The 12,116-nt window shown below is 42.5% G+C and overlaps 1 protein-coding gene across 1 annotated transcript; it reads right to left on the reverse strand.

The window, feature by feature from the left end:
- Positions 1–452: 452 nt before the first annotated feature.
- Positions 453–10,428, reverse strand: LOC148349424 (interferon regulatory factor 2-binding protein 1-like). The gene is made up of 4 exons (XM_088320571.1): positions 9,567–10,428; positions 6,896–7,699; positions 5,044–5,374; positions 453–1,937 (listed from the first exon to the last, which is right to left on the reverse strand). Exons 1-3 carry the CDS (start codon positions 10,167–10,169, stop codon positions 5,066–5,068), a joined length of 1,716 nt encoding a protein of 571 aa, XP_088176697.1. The 5' UTR covers positions 10,170–10,428; the 3' UTR covers positions 453–1,937; positions 5,044–5,065.
- Between the last annotated feature and the right edge of the window lie 1,688 nt (positions 10,429–12,116).

Genomic DNA, 12,116 nt, shown 5'->3' on the forward strand with positions numbered 1-12,116 from the left:
CACATTTATGACAAAATGAGCCTCAAAAATCTTAATTAACTGCAAGAGGGAGACATTTAAAATTGTATATATTGATATGGGACACAGGCTCTGGCATTATTATTTAAATTTGATCAAATGTCACACAGTGAAAACAATTTTCCTGGAGAACAATATTTGTATGGAGAGCAGGTTTAGAGGTTTTGTTGAGTTTTGTCTTAAAATAAATGGTGTCTCTCTCTCGCTTTAAAAAAAAAAAAAAACATTGCTTTTGTGGCCCAGAGTCAAAATGATTCCCTACCCCTGGTATAAAGCTGTTTTTCACCTGCTATGTGAAGGATTCATTCTGATTGGGCCAATAAGCCGACTCCTTATCCAAGTCAAACTATTCTTTGTATGTAAACGTACCCAAAGTTAATGGTGGCTTGGTCAGCATACACCACTAAAACAATAAAATACAAAAAAAACGAGTATGATGCCATCTTTGGTCTCCTTACTACAAACAAATGAACAAATGACATTTTAATTGTATCAAAAATAGAAATTACAGCCATCGTGAAAACAATTTTACATATCTGTGAAACTTGTATGAGACAAAAGTGGGATTACCGTATTTCCCAGACTATAGGGCACACCTAAAAACCCCAAGTTGGCGAGCTATTTGGAAGTGTGCCTTATCACCCAGTGCACCTTATATACTGCAAAATACGCTGAATACGATTGGAAATGCATACAGTGTTAGTACGTATGTGTAACTAGACATGGTTTTGTGGTAGACTACAATATCTGTGCAATGTTTGATCAATCAAAAAATCTGACAATCACGAAGCAATTTATGCAACGGGAATAGAAACTGGGTCCCGGAAGTGAGAGCGCTGACATTTAACCACCTGTGATACAGATGACGTGAGAAAAGGCATTCAGTTTTATCTCATTATTACATTACTTTTACAGTACCAGAGACCGACGTTCGCGAATGGAGAAAACGGAAATTTCCTCCTGAATATATATAAACGAGAGTCCGATTTATCATGAGATACACGGAAGAGTTGTTTTCTTCATCATTCTTTTAGATCTTGGTTTTCTGGCACCGTAAAAATAGTCTGATAAAGTAGATCAACTCTAATGCCATTTCGTATGTTGTCAGGTATAGCTGTGGGAGAGGCACCCATACTTGATCACAAGACAAGCAGTGAATACGGATAGCGTATGAAAAGTCAGACTATTTTACTCATGGTGCCAGAGAACGGAAAACAGAGAGATCCAGAAAGATGAATTCAAATAAAGCATGACGAGGGAATCGCTGTTGTGTATCTGATGAGGAATCGGACTTTTGCCTTTATTTATTCAGACAATTTTTCCTCCACTCTCAAAGAATAGTTTCTGGCACTGTGAATAAAAATGTTGCATGGATGAGATTAAATCTAACACCACTTCTATGTTATCTGGTCTATAAGGGTATGGTTTCAGCACGCTAACAGTGGTGACTCAGGTCCGATTCCCGTTGCATTCAATGTATTGCGATTTGGGACTTGATCAATCATTGCACTAATGTTTACCCTAAGTGTGGAAAAACAAAAATCGCTGCAAGTAGCTCTCACTGCAGCCTTACATAAGTAGAATATGTTTTTGGGGTAGTGCGCCATTTAGTGCAGAAAATACAGTATATTTATTTCATTCCTTGGCTTGAAAAATTGTTCTTTTGGTAAATTTAACATTCAACTTTTGTACGCGAAGCAAAACTTGGTCGATCGGTTGCCGATGTCACACACACAAACGGAAACTACAAACGTTTGTGTACTTTCGAACTCTGACGATGGTTGCGTGGGAAAAGGAGAAAGCGCCAGCCTTGCGTCCTTGAAAGCGCCGGTCTTGTTTTGGGTCCTGAGAGGCACGTCGTGACCAGCAGGGGGAGACTCGGCGCGAGGCGGAAGGAAGTGCTTTGGATTCGGCCTCCGCTGAGAGAAACGGGACGATAATGGCATGTCAGGCATAGTGTATTGCACTTTTGTTCAACCCCCAAAAAAGGAATTCAAGGTTCGAGTACGCGTTATACACAAGGTTTTACCGTATTATCAGAAAACATCGCTTGTAATGAAGCCAAAGCAAAGTTGGAGGAGTTGTTTACCGGTGAAAGTAACACAGAGGATGAATATTTTGGATTGAATTGATTTGGAGTAAAGCCGGTTATCTTAATAATTCGTAAAACAGTACCTCGTTACTGACTCATTCGAGCATGTCTAAGATACTCTCGTACGTGTAACGTTGAGTAGATAGGACACTTATTTACAACACAAATGTTCTCCATTTTATGGATAAATTGCCTTTCAAGATGACATGTATGTTTTTGCTCCTGGGCTTTATCAAATGAATATCCACCCAAAATGTGACTTATACTCCAGGTGCAACTTACATGTTTTTTTCCTTTTTACTTATACATTTTTGGCCAATGCGACTGATACTCCGGAGCGACTTATAGTCCATGAAATACACTAATTGTGATTTTTCAGACCATTACTGAAATTTCAATGTGATTTTCTGCACTAGTCTTGCTTTTTGTGAGTACAGTGGAACCTCGGTTTTCGAACGCCTCTCAGTTCAGACAAATCAGTGTTCGACCAAAAATTGAGAAATTCTTGCTTCGCTTTTCGTTCAAAAAATCTGAGTTCGAACGCCGGTACGCTAGGGTGCGATGCTGAGCGGCGTACGGGTGTAGATCGTGTAGATTGCCCCCACCCCTCGTGAAGAACTGTTATGACGTGCGCGCGCACTTCTTTTCGCTTTAAATATCGGTGAACGGAGTGTTTTAGCCCCTAATTATGCCTCCGAAGAAGGTCGGTGCAAGCAGCAAAGTTGCTACAGGTGAAAAAAGAAGAGTAGTGCGTATAACTATTGCATTTAAGAAAGAAATAATAGCAAAATATGAAGGTGTGCGAGTTTCCGATCTTGCTATACATACAGCATGGCTTCTGCTGAGCACCACAAAGGTAAGAAATCCTATACATAATTCTTTTCTTTATCCTTTAACCGCTCACCACTTGTTGTGGAGACCCGGGTGCTAAATGACGTGTAAACCACTTGATTTTTTTTAGTTGTACACGTTCATTTTAGCGTAATCTTTCGTACTGAAGATTACGATAACGCAAACGTACGATTAGCCTGGGTTAGCTTTACGTTAAATATTCAAGATAAACATTCAGGGTGTTGGAACGGATTAAAACGATTTTACATTAATTTTAATGGAAAAAAAAAATTTCGGTGATCGAACAAATCGGTTTTCGAACAGGGTTCTGGAACGGATTATGATCGAGAACCGAGGTTCCACTGTACTTAATCATAGTGACATGCTTTAACCTTAAAAAATGGCGCCCTCTCCTGGGGAGCTTTGTTAGGTTTTCAGTGGGTGTGTGGCATTGCGTTCTGCTTGCAAAGTAGTGCCTCTAAAACTTGATTGGTTAGAGCCCAAATGGGAACAATTCTGGTGTCCAAACAATCCAGCACTCAAATAACAAAGGAAAAAAAAAAAACCCACAAACATGGAACTCTAAATCCTTGCCACTCCACATCCAGCCACTTGGGATTACACAACCACACTACTTCACATCGCGATATCGTTTAGATTTCGGTTCATTGTGCGGCTGTATTATCGGTTATAATTTTCTCATCATTCTGTCCAATAACTGTCAGCCCAATAACAATTGCGTACACTTTCTTAGTAACTAGTGTTGGCATGTATAATCATTTTGGTATGTAGCAATACTTGGTGTCATATCTATTACTTCATGTGCGCAAAGGATGTGAGAGCTTTAGATGAATGAGTGAAATGAAATTGAAATGATCTGCATTTATATAGCGCTTTTCAAGTCAATGACTTCCCAAAGCGCTTTACAATGTGCTCCACATGTCCAAATAGCGGCCTTGCAGCCATGTAAGGCGCTAACCTGCTTATTGGGGGTATTAGGGGTTCAGTGTCTTACCCAAGGACACTTCGACATGTATCACTGACGAGCCGGGATTTGAACTGGGATCCCTTGATCCCAAGACGAGCGCTCTACCTCCTGAGCTACTTTTCTGTACTAGACGTTTACCCTCTAACTTATTTTTTAAAGTAAGATGACAAAGACCATAAATAATTACTGGTAAATATGCTTCATTTATTGATAAGACAACAGTAACGAGAGGCAGAAAGGCCTAGATGTATGTATGTAGGTATGTGTTATTAAGTGTATGTGTAAAAGGGTATATACGAACATTTTTTTCGGGATGTCGAAAAATATCCAGACATTGCTGTAAGTTAGATTTCGTATTGTTCGCACCTTTTTCCGAGTAGAGGACAGTACTGTTTCATTTAATTTCATTTACTGTAGTGCTTCTATGTGCCGCATGGCTGTGAGGACTCACCCAGCATCCACACCGGAGAAAAAAAAAATCAGCTTCTACTTCCTAGTTCGTGTGTAACCACAACGTGTACTGTATCGCTAGCGCGCTAAGAACTTGGGCGTTTTTATTTTTTAATTTCTTGTGCATCCATTCAATATGGTTGGTATAAAATGTAAAGAACAGGGGAGCTGTTACTTTTGAAATGAAAGTGGAATAAGAAAGCTTGATGCGGTTGAGAAATGGTCGGAACGCTTTTTTTCTGCCCCTTTTTTTTACCACAGAGGACCGACCTCTTGAACCCATTCTTCCAAAAGTAAGTTAAACCTCACTTTATTTATCTTTATAGCGCATATTAATTTATGAAATGTTTATTTTTGAGTAGAAAATACAGGTTACTTATACAAGCCTTAAACATACTTCTATAAACCTTAAACATACAAAATATAACACTGAAGCAACTTACGAACAAATTCAACTTACAAACGATCGCCCGAATCCCGTTCGTAGGTCGGGCAGCGTCTGTATTTATAGTTTTTTTTTATTTGTAAAGGGGTGAGAGCTAATAGGCTAGACTACTGCTCACTCTATACTGGATATGTCTTTTGTTTACCCTTTTGCTTTCTGGTTTATGTAGTGTCCTAATTTTTTGTTTGGTGTTGCGCATGCCCACATTTTTTCTGGTACCTTGAATTGGAGGAAGAGACTGTCAAGGGTCATTCTCCTTCTTCACCGTCACGTCTCCGTCGCCAGCCAAAATGGTGGAGATCTCGCCCTGCATGAAGGCCCATGGCACGGTGGAGCCGGCCAGGGGACAACGCTCTCCGCTGGGGCAGTACACTTCACCCCCTTGACCCTGGCTGCGGATGAAGCCTCGGGTGCAGGGGAAGCAGAACTTGTGGTGCGGGACGGACGGACATTGGACAAAATGGGTGTCCTCCAGGCGCTCTCGACACAAGGTGCAGCACAGGAGGGCACCCTGACCCCCGACGCTGCTCGATTCGCCCCCCGCCGACGCCTGAGAGACAGAATTGGAGCAAAAGTAAGATGGGGCCAAAGAATCCAGCCCAACCCAGGCCCGTCGGTATTAAATCCTGACCCAATCCGAGCCCGACCGATTTACTTGATTTGCAGACCCGAGCCCCAAGCAAAACCCAAACATCATATTTGTGGGGGTTTGTGAGAAGTGCTGATTTATGATGACAAATTAAAGCCTGTAGTTTGGAACCAAATTTAAGGTAAACAAGACCGTATAAACGTTTAAATGAAATGATCTGAAATGATCTGCATTTATATAGCGCTTTTCAAGTCAATGACTTCCCAAAGCACTTTACAATGTGCTCCACATTTCCCAATAGCGGCCGTGATCTGTGCAGCCATGCAAGGCGCTAACCTGCTTGAGATCTCTGATGCCGCTTGGCCCATTCATATCAAAGCTTCTTTCATACTGTACTATGAGTGGACACCTGCTCTGTGTTTCTATTGCATCTCACTGAGAAATATGTCCCAACCGTTTCTTCATGACCAAACCATTTATTTTCACTCTCGTTCTCTCTGAATCAGCTAATCCGATGGAACACCATCTCAAAAAGAGGGACTTAAATTCAAGCTACCAATCTGTGTTCAGTAAACGATCACTCTTTCCCCCCCTCTTCATCGCCAATGTTAAGTTTGTCCTTGTCACTTCTGAGCTGCCCTAGCAAGTTGTGTTAATGGAATTCACTATTTCGTAAGTGTCGTGTTACTTCAATGACAACAGTTATACAGGAAACAAGCGACATGGGTACACGTTAAGACTATTTTCGAGTCACCCTGCACGTGGAATATTTTACAAGACATTTGCATAATGCCTCGTTCTGTGCCAAGTAAAATAAAAATGTTTGTCTCTTTGAGAATACTGTTTAGGGACATACTGCTCCTGTGGTTTATGGTCCAATTTTCAACCTAAGGGCGGCCTTAAAATTTTGTCAACTCATAAAAGACTTCGTCAGATGGAAAACTGTCTGTTCATGTAACCTCTGCAGACACAGAAATATAAATATGTAAAATGTTAGGGGCGGCAGTAGCTCAGGAGGTAGAGCGATCGTTTTAGGATGAAGGGATCCCAGTTCGAATCCCGGCTTGTCCGTGTTACATGTCAAAGTGTCCTTGGGTAAGACACTGAACCCCCAATACGCAGGTTAGCGCCTTACATGGCTGCACAGATCACGGCCGCTATTGGGAAATGTGAAGCACAATGTAAAGCTCTTTGGGAAGTCATTGACTAGAAAAGCGCTATATAAATGCACATCATTTCATTTCAATGCCGTACAAACTAATGCCAGGTGGCAATAATTACGAGGGAAGAACTGCAATCGCAAAGCGAAGCGACAAAAGAGCACCGTCGGCCTTATTTTTAAACAGACTTGTTGAGAAACACGGCAACAATTTCAAGCATTTACAACTACCCCTACTTTTTAATCCTCGGAAGCACAACATTAAAATTCAAGCATTTCCAAGGATCTAAAGCACCTATATGAACCCTGCTTTAAGATCTTACCTCTGAGGTGGAAGCTGTGGCGGAGGAGGGGCTGCTGGTAGCAGTACGACCGGTGGCATTCGCGGAGGAGTGTGCGGACCCCATGCCAGGACTTTCCCTGGCAACCTGGCCCGAGTTGAGGCTGTCGGCGACCCCCATGAGTGCAGACATGGGCGAGGGCTGGCTGTGGAGACGGGAGGGTACGTCCGAGGGGGCGGCCATGCCAGGAAGAGGTTCCATGCCGGGGTATGCGCTTCTGGACCAGACTTCTCTGGACAGCTGATCGGCTCTGCCTTCGTTCTCGCCGTTCTCCGATCCCGGAGAGGCTTTGCGGCGCCGGGCGGCGTTCTTACCCGGGACGGAGCGGGGCACCGCCGTCATAGGGAGGCCGGCATCAGGCTGAGGAAGAACCTCCGGGATGGGCGGCTCCTTAAACATGCGCACCCCGTCGTTTAGAAGCTCGGACAACCCCCGCCAGTCCCCGCTTCCTTGCCTCTTCTCGTATTCCACATAACGTAACCCCGAATTCACGGCTTTGCCGGCGTCCTTGCCCGAGTCCCGGAACATCTGCCTGACCAGGTCCGGAACTCCCGAATAGATGATCCCGGAGCCGGCAGGGTACTCGGCAAACACCTTGAGCTCCAACTCCAGAGTGGCGCTGGCGTCAAATGCCAGAACCCGACCCTGAAGACTGTGCTCTTTCCTGAAGCGCACGGTAAAGGGTACACAACTGCTTAGCGCCATGAGAACATCCCGGACTACTTTGGGTTTGTTGGGCCAGCCTTCCACTTTGCTCCGCGCCACCTCGTTCAGTTCAGCCACGACCTGGGGAAATATGTTCCAGACCCATTATAGAATCCCTTGTTCAATTTCAGAAGAAAGCTTTAAGGATATAAGAGCAGACAGGAAAAACACACGGCGTAACCAACACAGCCCAAAAGATCATTGGCTGCGCAGTTTAGCGGCCATTCTGTAGCAGAGATGAAAATATTATAAGACTAAACCTACACCAGCCACCAGCTTTTTGACCTGTTGCCCCCTGGTAGGCGCGTTGTAAATATTTTGTATGCCTTTCATCCTGACAGTTGTCCATCTTTTCTTTACTTAAAAGTCGTTAATACATATTTAACCTGGAGTGCCATGTCTAACCCGTTCCATACAATATTTCACAAAATTGATATTGACGATAATAAACACACTTCAATTCATAAAGAACATACAAAATAACTTTAAAAAATCCAACATGTTAAAAATCTGAGATTCAGTGAAACTTAACTTAAATCCTCTTATGAGTATTCAAAGCAAGTAAGCATCAACTCTCGACAAATATTCAACAGTTGTTTACCCACACGGGAATCCAGACCTTTAAGGTCCAGTACTTTCGCACCACATTGTGCCACCAATTTCATATGCCTTTATAAAATAACTTATATTATTAATATGTTTTTACTATGTTACTACCAGCCTAATTATTAGAGGTAGGATTAATTAGACTCAAGTCAACCACTAAAATAATAATTTTACTAGAAAATCAAAATGACTGAGTTATTTTCCGAACAGGTCCATGGGCACCTTAGCTGCCCATTGGGGGGCACTCTAGTGCCCTAAAACATCACGCTACAGACCCCTGAAGATGACTTTAAAGATGCTGTTCGGAATTTGAAAATGTTGCCATCTTCTGGATTAATTCATTATTTCAACCTCTGCTTCGTGATGCGAGTTTAAGTACTGCAATACCTAAGTTGCGCTAGAATAAACTCTTCTTTTTTTATCTTTTGGGGAATTTGGGTTGGCCATTGGACTGGATTTGAAACAGGCATTTTCTTAGTTTCACCATTTTCATGCTACACTAACAAAAACTGCTGAGATTCTACGCAAATAACCTCCCTCATCCATCAGCCTAATGTGTTCCATGCCCCGAACAACTACTTTTAAAGAAGGATAAAAAGAAAAGTAAGATAAAAGCATATAAGTGTTGAGGGTTCAGAGTTGGTAAGATAGCACTTGCCAGCAGGCCTTGGGGAAAATTAGCATTTTCACTAACTGTGATGGGCTAAGGGGCTGTAACTGGAGTATCACAACAAAAAAGCAGAAAAAAAGTATTTCCATGTCCACTGCTTCTGTCGACGTTTTCAGCCCTAAATCAAATACATATTGTGGCGGAAATATGACAGGACAGGTTTAACTTTCAACATTACCTTGGATGCGAGAGAAAGGGAAACTTCTAGATGGAACTGAAACGCACAGATAATCTGTACGATAGTTATTAAGATTATTGAGGCAAGGAAGTAGGATGGATTTTGGGCACAAATAAGTCAAATGTGGCTTTATTCCCAAATAATATTGATTTTTTATTAGGTTATTCTTGATGCCTTTTCATGTGTGTTGCAGCTGTAGTAAATGTTTTACAGCCATAATATAGTTATTGAGGGTCGGATTGATTCAGATGAAGCACTACAGTTAGAGTAGCATGAAAATGGTGAAAGTAAGAAAAGGCCTGCTGCCCATATCGCAAAAGAGATTGAAAAAAATCGAGTTTGTTAATGGTTGAGGATTGGGCTTGACTTTAAGCCAGGAGATGGCGGCAGAGAGTAAGTTAAAGTTAAAAACAAAATCCGCACAGCACATTTAATGATTTATGGTTTTTTTTGTGCTGTGCGTAATTTGTATAAATTCAGACACACACACACACCTCATTGTTCCTCCAAGCCGTTGGATCGATGCCCACCAGAGCAGACGTGCTCGTTCCAACGCCCAAAGCCACAGCCTGCCTCCTGGCCGCATCGCTCATGATGGAGCCGGCCGAGACCGCAATGGGAGGGACCCCCGGTCTGGGTCCCGATATCGGCGCTAGGAGTCCATGCGGGGACGCCACTAAACCCTGAGCTATCAACGTGTGGGGTATCGTCCCGTGGAGACCGGTAAGCGCGCCAGCCATCACCCTGCGAGTGTTGGGACTCTGTCGGCTGCTCTCGGCGACGTCCTCGGCCCTATGGAGACCGTTGGGAAGGCGGGAGACTCCGTGGATCCGGTCCCCGTGCGACCGCCCGCTTTCCACGGCGGGGTTAGCTTTGCTCTGCTGCGGGCCAGGAGACCTGCCCTCCAGAACTCCGTGCGTGCTTTTCAGTTGCCTGGCGGTTTCGATGAGGAGTTCGATTCTATCGGCGCCATCGTAGTTAACGCAGCCCCGGCAAACAGCTTCGCTGAATTCCCACAACATGGCCCAGGGCATCTTGGGGAGGTCGCAGAGGTAACACCATTGCCGTCTGGAAGAAGGCTGCGAGGTGGACGACATGTTGTTTACAAGGCCCTCCGACCAACTTTCTTTGCTAGGCCTAAACCTGGCGATTAACGTTCCCGGCGCTTCTTTGTTCCCCGGGCAAAGCTCACCACATATTGTACGCTTTAAAGCGTTAACCTAACAAAACGTGACTGAATGAATGTCTGTATTCGGAGACGTTAAGTAGTTTCCAACGTCTGCTGTCTTGGATTGTTCTTCTCGATCCGAGCAGAGGGAAGTAAAATCTAACAGGACACCGGAAACACCTACGTGGTTTGCGGCTCGGTGCATTGTGGGAATTGTAGGCTTTTCTACCGACATACGCAGACTAGAACTCGAGTGTTCTTGACATTTGATTTTCGAGGAGAGGGGATAAAAACCTTTACATTTTTAAAACAATAGTTGCACTTAGTTTTACCTTTTAAAATCACGAATTAATTAGTATTGAAAAGACATCACGAGTTAACATAATAATTTCCATGCAATTGTGTTCTTACCGTTTACATAGTTCTCATGTATCATCTGATGAATTTATAGGAACCATTATCAAAAATACTGAATTTCAAAATGATATCGTATGCGATAATGGTCATACAGTACGTCAAAGCGGCCATTATCACATAATCACAGTTCGGGGGACAATTACAGTCAGTCAGTATTATTTGCCACTCGATGTCGCTGTTTTCTGTCGTGCCACAGAAAACGAGTGCAAATAGAAGAAAATAAAATACGGAAAATGAAGGTGACCAAAACGCACCTTATTACTTTTGGAGAGTAATAATAAACTTAAAATTTATAAATGATACATGGAAAAAAAGGACAGAAAAAGAGAAACATGAAGAAAAAAAACTGGTAAGAGAATAAAATAAAACTGCATTGCACCCCCCCCCCCCCCGCATATGCCTTTCCCCCCCCTTTAATCCCTTTATTTTCTTGTCTTCTCCATTTTCTTTTTTCTTGTTTATTTTCCCGTACATTTCCTTTTTATTTCCATTTTAATTTTTTCCCCTATTTTCTTTAAAATAAATCGTTTTCTCTTCCTCGTGTCTTTCTTTCAGAAAGGCTGGGTAAAATTGGAAGAAAAAGGGTGCTTTTTGCTCACTTTCAGTCTCCGTAGTTTGTAGTCTTCCTTGGCCCCCTTTTTGGTTGCACTACACCAAACAGCAACATCTAGTGGACCAAAACAAAACACTGTCCCTTTAAGAACAGCGAATTTTTTTTTTCAGCGCCATTTTTTGTATAAAATCCCATTTAACCCAAATTCATTGGGACCCTAGCTTCAGCGCCCCCCAGCTCAATTGATCTTGAGAACCCTGACATACTAGGTATGGAAGTTGTTTTGGCCATTATCTGCATACCAACAGTTTAATAATGGAATTTAAATTACAAATAATTTAAATAAGGAAAAGTTAAAAAAGATATTATTAACCATGTCCAACGCAGAAGAAAAAAATAATCAGCAGTGGCATTTTCGCATGAGGTTGACGAAAGAAAATGTTGTTTTGGATAATGAGAAGTTGAAAACATTAATCATCATAATAAACACTTAAATTCTAGGACTTTAAAAGATTTAACATCATTTAAATGGCATTCAAATGCGATCATTGGCTTCGCAACAGCATAAACATTCAGTTTGAAATCTAAGAATAGTTAAAGGTTGTTAAATTATGGAGGGAATTAAAATAACAGCAAGGACAAAAACCAATACTGAGACAGCCTTAAGCCACTTTGGCCCTCTTATCACTCGACCCCAGTGAAGGATTTTACATGATTAAATAAAGTTGCATTTATCGAGTGCAATGAAGATTTTCACCGGGTAGGCTGATGTTCAATGACAGGTCACGCTGATCCGAATGCGGAATGTTTTGGCTGGGGAATTTTGATAACAGGGCTCTGACGGGGGACGGGCAGGCGATGTTTGGAGAACAAGGCCCTGATGACGTAGAAACGCTCTCCTGTTTT

The sequence above is a fragment of the Urocampus carinirostris genome, chromosome 17 (assembly GCF_059441175.1).
Source record: "Urocampus carinirostris isolate Australia breed hairy pipefish chromosome 17, RoL_Ucar_1.0, whole genome shotgun sequence".
Classification (NCBI taxonomy): Eukaryota; Metazoa; Chordata; class Actinopteri; order Syngnathiformes; family Syngnathidae; genus Urocampus; species Urocampus carinirostris.

Bases quoted from the DNA above. Each gene is read 5' to 3' on its own strand.
- LOC148349424 (XM_088320571.1), bottom strand. From the start codon at position 10,169: ATGTCGTCCACCTCGCAGCCTTCTTCCAGACGGCAATGGTGTTACCTC. The intron at 7,700-9,566 runs GTGTGTGTGTGT...ATATTTCCCCAG, and splicing joins CGGCTTGGAGGAACAATGAG to GTCGTGGCTGAACTGAACGA. The intron at 5,375-6,895 runs GTAAGATCTTAA...TCTGTCTCTCAG, and splicing joins CCACAGCTTCCACCTCAGAG to GCGTCGGCGGGGGGCGAATC.